Raw genomic sequence first — 16511 nt, forward strand, 5'->3', positions numbered from 1 at the left:
TCGTCGTTGGTATAGCTTCATACAGTCCTCATCTCATCCCCTTCTACCTTGATAGACGGACCCCGCCATTATCTGTGTTCAACTTTAATTATTTCTTCCTCACGCTCCAACCGACAGATTTGATTTTTCTTTTCTTTTTTTTTTTTTTAATTCCACGGTGACGTGTCGATTGCATGGCTTTTAGCAGCAAGTTCTTTTGAAACTACTTTGTTGCTTCGTGTATCATTGGTCTGCTGTTTCCCTGGTTCCTGTTAAAACCTCAACTGCTGCCGTCTTTTTTTTTTTTTTTTTAATTTGTATTTTTTATTCTCGCCTTCCCCCAACTTTTCCCCCCACCAAAATATAGAGGGGTTTAAGACTCACTCTGCAAGTCCTTTAAAGTTCTTTCTTCTATATAGGTACGTGGTCTCCTGGAGGGTGAAGCTACAGCCCGCCAATTTTCTTCTATCTGTATTTTCCGTACTTTTTTTTTTTTTTTTTTTCCCCTTCTCCTTGCCCCCCGCGGTGTTATCTTTTCTCTCTCTGCGTTTTGCCTCCCCTCTAGAGGGTGCGCCACTTGAGTCCCGCTCAACCACTCTTGAGACTCACGCTCTGTGCTCTTTAGATCCCTATATCTATCATCCTCCGTCTCCCAATTGCTCTTTCTTTGACACCGTCTATTCACATCCTCCACCACCATGGTATCCCCCGCACCATCTTCGACCCCGCATTTGGAAGGGCAGGTCAATGGCGCCAATGCCCTCCCCGTGCGCTCCGGTCCCAAGTTGTACGGCAGCAACGATGGCTCTTATTCAGGCGCTGGAACTCCCATTGGGTTTCAAAGACACCCTCACAACAAGACCCTGGACAATGTTGCTGGGTCAAGTTTGCGCCAACCCTCTCCTCAGCCCACCCATTTGGGCATTCCAGGTGGTAGCCCGCACCGCATTTTGTCGGAGGAAGATCCCGGCTATGTTGCTGCCAAGTTTGAGGGCAAGGAAAAGCAGATGGAGCAAGGTAAGCAAGCAATCAAGAGTCTCTCGTGGCAGCTCTCGTCCCTGTTCCGACTAACAATTGGTTCAACGGTTTAGTCATGGACCAGCTGGAGAGCAAAGGTTTCATTCCCAGCGAATTCGTCGTCGGAGAAACCGAATGGTTCTACAATCAGCTTGGGATCGACGATACCTATTTCCAGACCGAATCTGTGGATGCCATCGTCACCCAAATCCTCTCCCTTTATGCGGCCAAGGTTGCAGCTTACGCCCGTGATGACAAGAAGCTCGAGATCCGTCTGGACAAGGAGGCTGAAGATCATGCCGTCTATATCGACACCAGCAAACCCGGCATGGCAAGTGTCGATGGTCCACGATACGAGCAAAGAATTGACAAGAAATATATCAATGGCTCGACCCCGGAAAACAGCTACCGTGTAGAGACTTTCCGGTCGCCAACCTCGATGCCTGGCGATGATGGTCAGCAGCTCCGTTGCTACTTCGTGTACAAGTGCCAGTTCGCAAACCCCAACCCCGGCCCCAATGAGACCAATATCGATATCATCGGTGAGAAGAGGTTTCTGCAGAAGGCAACGGCCAATACCAAGGCCATCTACCAGGAGATCATCAGCAACGCCGTTGCTCGGTCCGGTCCCGTCATCGAGATGTTTGAGATCGAGAAAAGTCGTGAAAAGAGACTGGTCATTGCCTATCGTCAAGGTTCTGCCATGGGTTTGTTCAGTGCACTTTCCGATCTGTACCATTACTACCGTTTGACAAGTTCCCGGAAGTACCTGGAGAACTTCTCCAACGGTATTACCGTCATTTCTCTCTACCTGCGCCCCGTGAAGGATGCAGAGATCGCCGCCAAATATCCACCCATCGAGGCAGCTATCCATCAGATCATCAAAGAAGTCTCTCTCCTATACTGTATCCCTCAAAACAGATTCCAGCATCACTTTGCCAGCGGTCGTCTTAGCTTACAGGAAACCATCTATGCGCACTGTGCCTGGGTGTTTGTACAGCAGTTCCTCAACCGTCTGGGCTCCGAATACATTTCTCTATCTGATCTGCTGGACTCCAACAACAGCGTCCATGCAGAGCTATTGGCTAAGATCAAGAAGCGGCTTCGTACCGAAACGTTCACCTCTGACTACATCTCGGAGATCGTCAATAAATACCCGGAGCTCATCCACAAGCTCTACTTAGATTTTGCCAATACCCACTACGTGCAAACACGCGGCCCTGCCGAGGATGATTTTCTACCAACCCTGAGTTACCTCAGGCTTCAGGTTGATGAGGTTCTGGATGGCCCGAAGCTCAAGCAGCTCATCACGAGCACCGCGGCTAATGAACACGACGAGATGGTCATGAGCGCCTTCCGTGTGTTTAATGCCTCGATTTTGAAGACGAACTTCTTCACCCCCACCAAGGTGGCCCTCAGCTTTCGGCTTAACCCGGAGTTCCTGCCGGAACATGAGTACCCCCAGCGCCTGTATGGTATGTTCCTGGTCATCAGCTCTGAGTTCCGAGGATTCCATCTACGGTTCCGCGACATCGCTCGTGGAGGCATCCGTATCGTCAAAAGCAGGAACAAGGAAGCTTACAGTATCAATGCCCGCTCACTGTTCGACGAAAACTATAACCTGGCCAACACGCAGCAGCGCAAGAATAAGGATATCCCCGAAGGCGGTGCTAAGGGTGTGATCCTTCTGGACGTGAACCACCAGGACAAAGCCCGTGTCGCCTTCGAGAAGTACATTGATAGTATCTTGGACCTTTTGCTGCCGCCTGTCAGCCCGGGGATCAAGGATCCGATTGTTGATCTGCATGGAAAGGACGAGATTCTCTTCATGGGACCTGACGAGAACACGGCCGAGCTTGTGAACTGGGCCACCGAACATGCGCGGAACCGAGGCGCTCCCTGGTGGAAGTCTTTCTTCACCGGAAAGAGCCCCAAGTTGGGCGGCATCCCTCACGATACCTATGGCATGACAACCTTGTCTGTTCGACAATACGTCCTCGGAATTTACCGCAAGTTGAAGATCGATCCTTCTACTGTCCGGAAACTGCAAACTGGTGGCCCCGATGGTGACCTGGGCTCGAATGAGATCCTTCTCTCCAACGAAAAGTACACTGCTATTGTGGACGGATCTGGTGTCATTGTTGACCCCCAGGGCCTGAACCACGATGAGCTTGTGCGACTTGCTAAGAAGCGAGTGACCATTTCTGAATTTGACCTATCGAAGCTTTCTGCGGAAGGTTATCGGGTGCTGGTCGATGAGAGTAACGTCAAGTTGCCAAGTGGTGAGATTGTCCACAATGGAATGACCTTCCGCAATACATTCCATTTGCGCCGGGACCAGCAGTACGATATGTTTGTTCCTTGCGGAGGTCGTCCAGAGTCCATTGATCTTTCGACTGTTGGAAAGCTCATCCGGGATGGCAAGTCTATCATCCCGTATATGGTTGAGGGCGCCAATCTGTTCATCACCCAAGACAGCAAGCTTCGACTCGAGAGAGCCGGCTGTGTTTTGTTCAAGGACGCCTCTGCCAACAAGGGTGGCGTAACGTCGTCCTCGCTCGAAGTGCTTGCTTCCTTGTCTTTCGACGACAAGGAGTTCGTTGAAAACATGTGCGTTCGCGAAGATGGCACCGTGCCAACATTCTACAGTGATTACGTCCGACAGGTGCAGGAGATCATCAAGCAGAACGCTACGCTTGAATTCGAAGCCATCTGGCGCGAGCACATGCAAACCGGTGTGCTCCGCAGTGTGCTGAGCGATCGCCTCAGTGTGGCCATCACCAAACTCGACGAAGAGCTGCAGGAGACAGAGCTCTGGGATAACCTGGAGCTCCGCCGATCTGTCCTGGGCGATGCTTTGCCAAAACTTCTTTTGGACAAGATTGGTCTCGAGACCATTCTTGGACGGGTGAGTTCCTCTTTCCTCTCTTTCCCTTTCCTTTCAGTAATGCAACGACTAACTATCTGGATTTAGGTTCCGGAGAGCTACCTGCGGGCCATCTTTGGCAGCTACCTTGCCAGCCGCTTCGTATACGAATATGGTAGCGGCCCTTCTCAGTTCTCCTTCTTTGACTTGTAAGTGAACCGTTCATTCCCTGGACGTGATCTGTGGCGGACCAAATTCTCTGACCCATCGTTTCCAGCATGACCAAGCGTCTCGCCCAGCTTAAGGCATAGACAACTACTTAGATTTGATGTTTCTTGATTCGCAGCATGGCATCATCGGATTTCATAAATGGTTGCACATTGTTCAGTGCTATTACGGATATTAATTATGACAGCTTCCCATTGCATGGTGTACAAAAGTCACGATAAACTAAGATTTCTAATGCACTCTTTGGCCCGTTCAACCCGACCTGATTATTTCGTAGTTTATGAGGAGCCTAAATATAATATTTGTATTGTACATGTCGACCGTCCAAAGATGCCGGCACCGTTGACATAGCTCCCTTATAGGACTAATAATAATAATAAAATCTTGTATGGATTGGATTGCATCGATCTGGATATCCAGACCTGCCAGTGATAGAATCCGGCCCCGAGCCACAGCCACATCATCTCTTTCATCTCACTTAGACCAGGATATCATTGTTGTTAATGTCAAACTTCAGCCCTTCTTCATGCTCTGTGCGTTCGACTGTTTCTAGTCGAGCCCACAACTCCGGATATTTCGCCTTCGCCCACTTTTCTACTTCGTCCTTCCAGTACTGGTACGGGATCGCATTGTACAAGTGACCGATTCTGGCATGCTAGGTTAGCCATGTTAATGGGTGCTGTACAGTGGGCGAAGGCACTTACGAGGTTCGAGTCGGCAACTGCCCAATTTCACTATGCATGTTTTCCAAGGCCTCCGTAGCAAGATCAAACTCGCATTGCGCAGCCAGCGCTTCGATATATGCCGTGTACAACCGGCGGTCCAACTCGATGCCAAGAACCTTGATCTTCTCCATCATTCTCATTGCTTCCTGCGCTCCATTGTGGTGTTTGGCGCACAACTTGAAAAAGATACCGATTGTCTTGTGCGACGGACCTTCCTCCGATTGGAGAATTTCACGAAAGACTTCCATGCTTTTTTCTGGCATGTCACAGGCGGCGTAGGCAAGCATGAGCCTATTGAGCAACAACGTATTCAGATCAACTTCGACGTCCAGTTTGAGCATATTGTGCACGGTTTCCAAATGTTGCGTGTCCTGGGTGCGAGCGATCCCTTGGAAACACTTGGCATAGGTGTCGGGCTTCGGGCGCCGTGAGAACTCCTCAGCCTGCCGCATATGCCCGAATACCAGGAATGCCAGATCACTCCTATCTCGGTTAAAGAACGAAGTCATGATATCGGTTCGCATGCTCACGCCCGTCTCAGGAAAGGCAAGCCGCAGCAGCTCGTATGCCTCCCAAGCGTCGGTGCCATCTTGAGACTGATCCGTGATAAAGTCGGTGAGCGCGTTTCGAACTCTCGTTCGCTCCTCCGAATCATACAGGGCTAGGCGAGGGCGGAGAAGCTCGGAGACTCCCTCCCAGTCATGACGAGAGAGTAGCATGCGGGTCAGTGCTGCAAGCGTCTCGGACTCCAGGCGCACATTATTCTCAAAGAGTGGGTCAAGGAATGATGAGATCTGATCCATAGAGGTGTTCTCCTGCTCTGATAAACAGAGCATCGTGATGAGCTTATTCATCAGTGGCAGGTTTTCAAGGGCCAGAGATTTGGTGTCGCGTAGCTGTTTTAGGCCCCTAAGCATTCCGTCGACGTCGCCAGCTTGAACGTAAGATTCTAGTAGCAAGAGATCCGTTTGTACATTAGCCTGCAGACCCCATTGAGCAGCCAGGGCAGCGAACTCCTCGGCCAAACGAGGGTCACCGATTGTGTTTGCGTACTCCAGCAAATTGTTCACGCAGGACATATCGAGCGACTCCTTTGCCTCGGGAGTCTTCGCCGCCAACAGCCTAACCATATCCGCAATGCCCGACGCATCTTTGCCGTGTGCAGCTTCCCAGAGCAATGTAATGCCCATGGTCTCCGTAATGGAAATTTGCGAGAGCGATCGAAATATGGGTTCTGCCCAAGCCGTTTCGGATTTGAGGATCGCATATTTCACCACGGCTTCTTTGGCGGCGAAGGTCGGCTCTTCGCAACCAAATAGAGGGCATTCAAAGATCGTTTTGACTGCCTCCGGGAGGTCGTGACGAATGAGAACCTTGACCAACTCCTCTTGGGAGGTGCAATCAAATTTGATGCCATAATCGTTAAGCTTCTCAGCAGTCCGTCTCAGTTGCGTTTTGTCGTTGTTCATAGCAAATCCTCTTATGACCGTGAGCCAAGGGGAAGGGCTAGTTTTCTGTATCCTGTTCCAGAAATATTCGACAACATGGCGTGCTTCTTCGGGGTTGCCATACAAGGCCTGGATATTGATATACGCTATGATGGCGGGTCGACTGATCTGGTTGAAGCCGAAACCATGGTCTGCACAGAGTTCCAAGTATGCGAAACGGGCCACTTTTTGAACCACTAAGCGCGACTCTGGAAGACATTGGATCTCCGACAGGACAAACAACATGTTCTCCAGGCTCTCAGTCGAAAAGACGGCCTCCCAGTCTTCGGGTTCTAGCTCGTCTCTGTGAGCTCGCAAATGCTTCCACGTCAAGCTAAGCAGGCGGGCTTGAAAACCGGTGATGACTCCCGGAGTTTCAGCTCGCACCGCAAAGAAATTCTGGAAGGCTTTTGCCAGAACATCCGTTGCCGGGCCTCTGCTTTTATCCGTCAATGCCCTCATCAGGTCCCTCATTGGCTGCAACCCTGCCTCTGATGATAGGGTTGTAGGCTGGGGACTGGCTGACGGGGCCATATTGAACGCGAAAAGTCCGCGTCGCTGAACATAGTTGGGGCTGACGAGGTCTAGCCTTCGTGACCAATGTTTATTCTGGAGGGTATGGAGGAGACGATTTCGACAACGCGCGGACGACAACGGCTCATTGTTCAGGATCGCTCGGAAAACTCGTCTAGTCAGGTGGGATTGCATGGTTGCGAAGGAAGAGAGATAAGACAAAGATGGGGAGCTAGGTGACAGGCAATTCATGCGACAGCACCATGCCTTCAGGTGGTTGTGATTCTTCATCGTCTTCGTCTTGATGCCCGGAGCCAAACGGGCGACTTGGTTGGTCATGCGGCTCTTGGCGAGAAACTCGACTCCACTCATTTCAACCTCCAACAGCTCCTTGACCTTGCTTCTACCATCGCTCGTCACTCCGCTGATTTCCTTGCTACCTTCAGTGTCAGCGGTAGATCCGATGGCTTTACAGTCTTTTTCCCGGTCGCCTTTGCGCGCCTTTGTGCCAATCATCCCAGCCATCGGCTCTATATCCCCAGGCCGGTGGAATTCCACAGCAGCCTCTGCAGCGGTTGTGTCTACTAATCCAAGTATGTTATTGAGAAGCCTAGGGGACAGATTCTGATTTTGATACCATAATTGTCTCTTTTTTTTGTTTTCACAAGACTGACGGTGGTCAACTACAGAGCCCAGAGTGTTCCACCGCCGCCGTGCACCCAACCGTCAAAAGTTCATCGAAGATCAGAAGGTCCAAGGAGAGAGTCGGATCTTGGAAAAGTTCCAAACGCGGGACTGGAAGGCCGGCGATATCTACGCTCCCCATGATCTTAGTCCATCCGAGATGAGAAAATGGAGGAAACGCTCCAGTCCGTCGAAGGATGCGTTTGATTCGTTGAATATGAATCCGTTGGATTTGTACAAGGTATGTGCGGCGTGGTATATAGATATATATATCTTCAATCTTACCTTCGACAAGGGTCTGACTGATGGGCCGCTGACTATCGTCTGTTTTCAGAACTTTTCGATCATGTCGGAGTATATGACACCTATGGGACGTATCAAACACCGAAGTACGACAGGTCTGCGACCCGTGAACCAACGGAAAATTGCAAAGGCCATCCGAAGGGCAATTGGACTGGGACTGATGCCGAGTGTCCATCGGCACCCCGAGATTCTGGCTGCAGAGCTCAAGTCGAAGTTGGATTAAAAACAGTGTTCTTTTTTCTTGTAATATTATCTCCCCTTCTTGTTATTTGTCTAACTCATGAAACTTCCTCTTAAACCGGTGTTAAAACGAGGAGGAATGATGTACTACTACTGCTACTACGGTTGTTTTGATGAACTTGGCATTGTGGGAATATACAATAGATTTTTGATTCAGCCTTTTAATCATCATTTGTAGTTAGTATTATCGACCTCTCTCATTTATAGGTCTGTTCCTTAGAAGGCCAAACACTGAAAAGGGGTCTTGAAAAGAGGCACTACTGGGCTTGACCCCACTGATACGTCAGCGGCCTCCCAAATCACCAGTAAATCAATCACTCACTCCCCAGCCTTGTTTTATTTCCCACCACCGTCCTTGCTGATTATATTGCCTACTGGCACAGTCTATCAGTCATGTCGCTTACAAACGGTTGGTCCTTTCCCCCATGCGATCGGGAGCTTGTTAGTTACTGATTGTTCATCCAGAGTCCATATGGGCCGCCAGCCCCTCTACCACGAGGGGTCAGCCCACTCAGCTCTCTTCGGACGCCAAAGGCGAGCGGCTTGCCTATGCGGTATGCTCTAATATCTCAGCGATCGAAGACATGCGTCTATCTGTCTATTTATCTATCTACATTGGCTGACAGGACCCCAACGGCCAGGCGAATAAATCTATCTTCATACGCTCGATCGACAACCCCTCCATCGCTAGGCAATATACAGAGCACAAGGCGCAGACGACGGTTGCTCGCTTCTCGCCTTCTGGATTCTACGTCGCCAGTGGTGATGCCACTGGTTTGGTCAGGGTCTGGGACTGCGTCGGTGATGGCATCACCAAGGGCGAGTATAGTATCATCAATGGCAGAATTAACGATCTTGCCTGGGATGGCGAATCTCAACGCATTATCGCTGTAGGTGATGGGAAGCAACGCTACGGTCACTGCATTACATGGGACAGTGGCAACACGGTTGGGGAGATCTATGGCCATACGCAACAGATCAACTCTGTTTCAATCCGACAGCAACGACCTCTGAGAGCTGCCGCTGCCGGTGACGACAAAAATATGGTCTTCTACCATGGAGTGCCGTTCAAATTCAATATGGGTATTCGTGAAAAGCACACCAATTACATTTACGGAGTGGGTTTTAGCCCCGATGGTTCGACCCTGGTCAGTGTTGGTGCCGACCGGAAGATCTGGCTCTATGATGGCAAGACAGGAGAAACCAAGGGCCAAATCGGGGAGGGAGAACACAAGGGTAGCATTTTGGGGGTGTCGTGGTCCAAGGATTCCCGGAAGTTTGTGACCGCCAGTGCCGATAGAACCGTCAAGATCTGGGATGCTGAAGCGGGTAAGGTCTCTCAAACCTGGAGCATTGGCGAGGAAGGCAGCACCGATGTCAAGAACCACCAGGTCGGCGTGGTCTGGCCCCCGAATAGGAGCGACAATCTCCTAATCAGTCTGTCACTGAGTGGTGACCTAAACTATCTCGAGGAGGGAACCCCTCAGCCCCGACAAGTCATTCAAGGGCACCAGAAGAACATTACCTCTCTGACATCGTTCGGCTCTGGCAGCGACCATGAAACGTTATGGACGGGCAGTTTCGATGGTAGGGTCTGCAACTGGGATGTTCCCACAGGCACTGCGGAGGAAGTGGGAGGGGACAGTCCGAAGGCGTACATCGCTGGCCTGACGCCCACTCGGGAAGGAGCCGGTAGGATTTACAGTGTCGCCTGGGATGACACCATTCGATCCGTTGACGTCGGAGTTAAAACATACACTGGAGCCTCCTCCAAACTGTCCGGGCAGCCCAAGGGTGTAGCTGCTGGAGACGCCGTGGTGTTGGTTGGAACGCCAGATAGCGTGGATATTTACAAGGATGGGCAGAAAATTGGCGATTTCAAGCCCAACTCTTTGCTCACTACGGTGGCTGCTCATGGTAGCACAGCCGCTATTGGTGGCGAGGATTCGTCCATTCAAATCTGCAGCATTGTGGGCTCTAGGCTATCCCCGAAGCTTGACATTAAAACCTCTCGGAACCCGATATCTACCTTAGCTTTCTCACCTGACGGTTTCTTCTTGGCTGCTGGGGATTCTCGGGGCCGTGTGCTCGTTTACAAAGTTGCAGACGGCAGTCTGGTCACCGATCGCTGGACCGCCCACACAGCCCGGATTACTTCTATCGCCTGGAAGGAAGATAGTACTCATGTCGTGAGCGGATCGTTGGATACCAATATCTTCGTGTGGAGCCTGGCCAATCCAGGAGACTGGCTGCAGGTATCCGCTGCTCACAAGGAGGGCGTTAACGGTGTAGCATGGATCGCCGGCGGATCAAAGATCGCTTCCGCCGGTGCTGACGCTTCCATCAAGGTGTGGAAGGTGGAAGGGTTGAAATAATTGTGGGATAGGGTGATCATAAATGGGAATAGGAGGGAGGATGGGTGCGGTAGGACTGAAAGAACCGGGTAGCTACGATGATCATCTGCTAGGCTAGCGCATCTCTTTGGCTACGTGCATGTTAAGAGGAAATAAATAGTCGATATATTGTTGTCGTTTTTGTTGTTGTCTGCAGCAGACGACAGTTGTGTATGCCCGAGATCCAAAGAGGTATTAGACCGCATTGACCAGATCAGCTCTCCACCGGACCACCAACAAACTTACGTCAGGTGCCCGCCCACTCTGGTCTCTTCTGGTTCAAGTTTTTTTTTTTTTTTTCTTTTCTTTTTTCTTTTCTTTTTATTTTCTTCTTTTTCTCTCGACCCAATAATCATGGAGTCTGCTGCGTCTAGTAGGAGGCAGAGAAATCTGAAATGAAGCTATGCCTCCGTCCGGTGATTCTTCCAGCAGCTCCCATCGCTTTGTGCGTCCAAAGAAGGTCAGTCAGTACCTAAGTAATTGTTTTTTGGTTTGAACCTGCCGGTAGGAGAAAATAAAAGGAAAACGCGGCAAGAGGATAAAGTTTAATACTGACGGACGTGTTTGGCCCAAAAGCTACGCCAGGCGACCTTCGTTTTACCGCGGACAGGTCAACGTTTGAAAGGCCTGGTTAATTTACGAAAGCCGTATCCCGAGTCGAATGGCAGCAACGATGTCGAAGAGCGTCGAGGGCTTCTCTCGGGAGACATCCGGGCCGACAGCTCAAGTGCTTCGTCCCTTCTGCAGAGGAAAATATCGGATATAGGGCGTTGGGCACATCAGTCAGTCTCATCGGAGCTGGGAATAGGTGTCTTGAAGTGCAGTCTCGCCTACCTCTTCGGGTCACTGGCGACATTCGTTCCGGGCATTGCATCGTTCCTCGGGCATCAGGATGGCAAGCATGTCGTGGCTACCGTCACGGTGTATTTTCATCCCGCGCGATCGCAGGGCAGCATGTACAAAGCGTTGATTTGTGCTCTTCTGGCCTTCCTCTACGCTGCCTTCATCTCGGTCTTAAGCATGTGTGTGTCAGTGTTTTTCCAGGATACATTACATCTTCTTCCCGTGGGTTACGCCGTAGTCCTTGTTGCTTTTTGCGGCGGTGGCCTAGGATTCATTGGATGGACGAAGCAGAGGGTGGGTGACCCTCTCGTCAACGTCGCCTGTTCTCTCGCGTCACTTTCAATAATTACGGTCTTGACGAAAGAAGGTGCAGTACAAAATGGAAATTTTTCCTTTGACAAAATATCCCAGGTTCTGAAAATGGTCGTGATGGGTGTTTTCGTTACCATGGCAGTGTCCTTTGTGATATTCCCGATCTCCGCAAGGAAGAAACTTCGCTCCAATCTTACTACAGTCACTGAGACGCTGGCGACGATGTTGGCTCTAATCACAGAGAGTTTTCTAAGCGGCTCTGAAGAGGAGATCCAGACGGCGGAATACATCAGCGCATCTGCACGTCATAAGCAAGCTTATAATCAGCTTGATAAACTTGTCAGGGAAGCCAAGTTGGAGCATTTTGTGGCAGGAACTGAAAAGGAATACCGGTTGGAGAAGAAGCTCGTCCGCTGGGTCCAGGACATAACACATAATATGGGAGGTCTACGAAGTGCGGCTGTGCTGCAATTTCAGCTCCTAAAACAAACTCATCTCGCTGAATCAGTGCAGTTACATGGCCATACAACGAGTATAAATTGCGTTGGCCTGGGCCCTGTACCATTACTGAGTCCATGGTCGCTCCACGAAGAACCCCCGTTCTTAGAACGAATTGACGAGCGGCCAGAAGAAGAAAGCTCAGATGTTTTCAGTGAAGATTGGTCCAATTCAGGCCTAGAGTCTCATACGGAATCCGAAACCAACCAGGCCCTTCTTCCCGCTGAGATATTCGCGCTGTTCATCAACCATCTGGGACCCTCCATGGTAAAGAAACCCGTGAAGTTGCCCCTTGTATCCCCTTGTATATGAAAGACCGCTGCTAACAATTGGCAGCGATCGCTTGCTTTTACCATCAAAGAAATATTTCGTGAGATTCCGTTTAAGCCCGGACCCTATTATCAGGTCTCGGTCAACAGCAAGTTTCGCACGAGTCTCGATCGTGCCCTCGAACTCTACCGAGAATCACGGGAATCTGCTCTAAACACGATATATAGACACAAAGAAGTTCTTAAAATCCGGACGTTGGAGGTCGAAGCTGATCTTGAAGAGGTCTCCGCCAGCTGTGGTCATTTCAGCTTTTCCCTGCTTGAATTTGGCGAGCAGCTGAAGGACCTGCTCACGATCCTAGATGAACTGCAACTTGAGGCCGAGGAAAGGCCCAATGGGAGATCTTGGAGCTGGTTGAAGTTCTGGCGCCGAGATGGGCCGGGCCAAGGGAATAGGGATGCTCTGGACGCGGGTAAGTTCACCGAATTCATGCGATAAGACCAGGACGTCTGGGTGGATGCTGAACAGCCTCAGAGCAGCTATTGATTGAGCGAAATCCCGTCGAGTGTGACAACGGTCTCCAGTTGAACGTGCCCAGCTCCACGCAGTCGCGAAGGAAACCAGCGGTAACAGAGCGACCGCAAGGAGGTCGGCCTGCGAAGAGGAGACTCGCCTATCGCATATGGAAGTCGCTGGGGGTGTTTAGACGAGATGATACCAAGTTCGCGATCAAGGTCGGTGCAGGGGCCGCCCTGTATGCCCTGCCGTCGTTTCTCTCGTCCACCAGACCGGTCTACTCGCACTGGAGGGGAGAATGGGGTTTACTGTCCTACATGTTGGTTTGTTCAATGACCATTGGGGCCTCCAACACGACTGGATATGCACGGTTCCTCGGAACCTGTTTGGGAGCTCTCTGTGCCATCCTGGCATGGTATGTAACGGGCGGCAACGTTTTCGGACTCGCATTTTTAGGGCTCCTTATGGCGACATGGACCTCCTATCTCATACTTGTCAAAGGACAGGGTCCTATGGGGCGTTTTATCATGCTAACATACAACCTCTCCGTTCTCTACGCCTACTCGCTTACGCAGCAGGATGGTCCGGACGATCAAGACGAGGGTGGTGACACTCCGTTCATTACCGAAATTGCCCTTCATCGAGTAGTTGCAGTGCTATCGGGCTGCATCTGGGGTGTATTCATCACCCGAATGATCTGGCCGATCAGTGCACGGGAGAGGCTCAAGGACGGTCTGAGCCTCCTATGGCTACGACTGAGTCTGATCTGGAAACGAGGCGCGTTGTCCACGATGGCGGATTCCAGATGCTTCATGAGTCCGCGAGAGAAGCTGGAGATCGAACGATTTCTGTCACATCTGGAATCCCTCCAGGCGTCCGCCCGCTCCGAGTTCGAATTGAGATGCCCTTTCCCCGATGCCGCGTACAGTAATATCCTCCGGCGCACAAGGACCTTAGTGGACGCATTCCTCGCCATCAACCTCGAGTTGGTCAAGAATATGACCGCGTCGGAGGGAGAACTGACAATTCTGGAGTACACTGCCCAGGAGAGACTGCAGCTCTCTTCCCGCATTAGCCATCTCCTCTCTGGTGAGTACCTGCCCAGATCACACAAGAAGCAGCGACTGACCTACGGTCGACAGTCATGGCTTCATCGATGAAGCTGGAATATCCGCTGAGCGAGGTTCTTCCGAATATTCAGCACGCCCGCGATCGACTTCTGGCCCGTTTGTTCCGCTATCGTAAAGACGCCGAAGTCTCGCGGTTGTCGACTGATGAAGACTATGCTCTGCTTTATGCGTATAGTAAGTGCCACCAGCTGTCCCGGCCGATTCCGACGCGTTCTATGCAACTAATGTTTTAATTGATAGTTCTTGTGATTGGACAATTGTCCGTCGAGATTGAGGAAATAATGGACGAGATCAGTCGACTGTTTGGGGTTCTCAGTGAGGATGTAGTGAGGTTATACTAGAGTCCTTGGATAGGTGCTGCGATGAAAGGGCATATGGATTTAGTGTGGCGGACGTATAACTCGTAGAAAATGAAACGCGCGTCTTCTATACGAGAAGAGGATCTCTTTATAGTTTTTTTCTTTTTTATTTTCAATTTCTGGGGTTGTTCTGTTCTGAAATGGCGGGGAGGGCAAAAAAAAAGGGAGGCCAACCTCAGGATTTCCATTAGGTAGATTCATCCATTCCTCCGCTTCCATAACTTCAACCATCAAACCACCATCCTTTCCGTCACTATTCCATCAGTTTTCGATTTCTCCCATCTTTCTTCTCCTCCTGCCGAACGCTCAGATTGTTCTGACATGAATAACCCTTCATGAACACCTAGTTCTCCTTCCCCCCCTTCCCCACCCCCCCGGCTTCGCGCAGCCAGTCGCGCCCTCTACAAGCCTCAAAATCATGCAGATCGACCCGGCTGCTCTGAGTCGAACGGACTCTGCCTCGACTACGATCCCGTCGTCCAAGAGTACTGCTCCCAGTGCTCCAGCGACCCAGAAGTCAACCAAGGCGCTGATTTCCGTTCCGCGCTTGGACCTCGAACCCATCTATACAGAGCTGAAAGCTGCCATCGGCGACAATTGGGCTGAGTATAAAGAGGCCATCACACTCTTTCTTTTAGGTATGCATGCCATATGGATGCGTATTAGTACCTTGCGAATTCTCTTCCGCCTTATGTTCACCAGGCTGATCTTCTATTTTCTGCGTCTCAGGGCAGCTAAATCAAAGCGAAATCTCCGCGCGCGTCGACCATATAATATGCGCCGATCAGAAGACAGAGCATCTCCATAACAATTTCATATGTGCAATTATTGGAAACCTCACGAGAGACCTACCAGACCATGGCGTTGCAAGCTGGGTATCGGCGAACGATAAACCATCGGTGGTTTCGAAGCCGACCTCGGGCGATGCAGCGGAGCAAAGACTTAAGACGGAAGTTATGCAATTGCCCCCCAGAGATCGGCGGAGAGTCAAGGCAATTCCAGAGGTAAGACATATAAAACTGCGAAGGGTGACCCCAAGACTTTTGTGCCGCGACTCTAACCACGCTGTTCTTCGCAGCGCGACCCCGATGAAACCGTGCCCAGTGAGCTGGAGGAATACCATCTGGCGAAACAGATCAAGTTGCCTAGTCAAGTACCAGCGAGCGCGGGTGGCTTGAATAAGACGAGTAGGTTCACGCCCTGTCCTTAAAATTTGGGGCTGAAGGAGACTTACCATCCCGGTCGGCGATAGATTGGGAGCTAGAAATCCGAAAGCGCTATGCGCAGCCCTTAGCATCTGAGACTGGAGAGTTTCCGGACGCAGAGTCTATACACGCCCGCATGATCCCAATCTGCTACGAAGAATCCATTGTAAGTGGGGCAGGCTTCCCCTGCGCCGAGTTCATGGCAATTGCTACGGAGACATTTGTGAAGGAAGTCCTCTCCGTCGTCTTTTCACGAACCCGGTCTAATGGTCCATCCGGAACGATCAATGGTATGATGATGCGCAAATACCGGCAACAACTTGAACGAGAAGAGCTTGCGTTTACACGCGGAGAGATTGTCAAAGACGCCGCTACTGGTTTGCTCCCTGTTGAAGCTAAAGAGGCAAGCATCAGGAAACCTCTAGGGATCCGAGATCTTCGGTTAGCCTTGGAGCTTGGGGGAGGACTTCTTAGTCATATGCCTTTGATCGTGGATCAGATCATGGGTGGCTATCTCGAGGACGAACTGGAGATCGACAAGCAAGACCGAGTCGACGAGGCGGCGGAAACGACTAATGGCACCACGAGGTTGAACACCTTGACAGACGAAATGGAAATCGACGATGTGGAATCAGATTGGGAGGGGGGTACATTAGCAGAACGCAATCAATTAGGCGCCTTGCTCGACGACTGCCTGTCTATGGCCGCGTGAAGGATGGATTCTGCTCCATTTTCCTAGCAGATTCTCTCTTATGCTTCCTAATCCTTTCGACTTTACTCCTTTACCTTTTTTTTTTTTTTATTATTTAAGCCGTGACACGTCGATCCAACGGAACAAAGGACTTCGGCATCTCAATTGCAACGGCGTCCTGGGAGTAAAACATCATGGAAGATTATCATTGGGCGGTGATATGGAAGAGTGGTTTTTATAGCATTGGGACGG

The 16511-nt window shown here is 50.7% G+C and overlaps 5 protein-coding genes across 5 annotated transcripts; 4 read left to right on the forward strand and 1 right to left on the reverse strand.

Annotated features, from left to right (window-relative positions):
- Window positions 1–677: 677 nt before the first annotated feature.
- Window positions 678–4173, forward strand: GDH2 (glutamate dehydrogenase (NAD(+)); the record flags this gene model as incomplete). Its single annotated transcript, XM_033567362.1, has 4 exons — window positions 678–996; window positions 1071–3904; window positions 3971–4071; window positions 4140–4173. The coding sequence occupies 4 exons, from the start codon at window positions 678–680 to the stop codon at window positions 4171–4173; spliced, it is 3288 nt and encodes a 1095-aa protein (XP_033429357.1).
- A 395-nt stretch (window positions 4174–4568) lies between these two features.
- On the reverse strand, window positions 4569–7187 carry ATNIH1004_002677 (putative mitochondrial respiratory complex I chaperone (Cia84); the record flags this gene model as incomplete). The annotated part of the gene is made up of 2 exons (XM_033567363.1): window positions 4569–4737; window positions 4795–7187. The coding sequence occupies 2 exons, from the start codon at window positions 7185–7187 to the stop codon at window positions 4569–4571; spliced, it is 2562 nt and encodes an 853-aa protein (XP_033429358.1).
- Window positions 7188–7278: 91 nt separating this feature from the next.
- On the forward strand, window positions 7279–8025 carry ATNIH1004_002678 (mitochondrial 37S ribosomal protein bS18m; the record flags this gene model as incomplete). Its single annotated transcript, XM_033567364.1, has 3 exons — window positions 7279–7408; window positions 7505–7740; window positions 7834–8025. The coding sequence occupies 3 exons, from the start codon at window positions 7279–7281 to the stop codon at window positions 8023–8025; spliced, it is 558 nt and encodes a 185-aa protein (XP_033429359.1).
- Window positions 8026–8435: 410 nt separating this feature from the next.
- AIP1 (WD40 repeat domain-containing protein) lies at window positions 8436–10417 on the forward strand (the record flags this gene model as incomplete). Its single annotated transcript, XM_033567365.1, has 3 exons — window positions 8436–8451; window positions 8508–8596; window positions 8684–10417. 3 exons carry the CDS (start codon window positions 8436–8438, stop codon window positions 10415–10417), a joined length of 1839 nt encoding a protein of 612 aa, XP_033429360.1.
- A 421-nt stretch (window positions 10418–10838) lies between these two features.
- Window positions 10839–16280, forward strand: ATNIH1004_002680 (uncharacterized protein; the record flags this gene model as incomplete). Its single annotated transcript, XM_033567366.1, has 11 exons — window positions 10839–10895; window positions 11012–11572; window positions 11690–12355; window positions 12425–12830; window positions 12893–13963; window positions 14017–14178; window positions 14245–14319; window positions 14711–15001; window positions 15093–15367; window positions 15442–15550; window positions 15616–16280. The coding sequence occupies 11 exons, from the start codon at window positions 10839–10841 to the stop codon at window positions 16278–16280; spliced, it is 4338 nt and encodes a 1445-aa protein (XP_033429361.1).
- Window positions 16281–16511: the final 231 nt, after the last annotated feature.

This window comes from Aspergillus tanneri, assembly GCF_003426965.1.
Source record: "Aspergillus tanneri strain NIH1004 chromosome Unknown AapTan_1_pilon_pilon_pilon, whole genome shotgun sequence".
NCBI classification, from domain to species: domain Eukaryota; kingdom Fungi; phylum Ascomycota; class Eurotiomycetes; order Eurotiales; family Aspergillaceae; genus Aspergillus; species Aspergillus tanneri.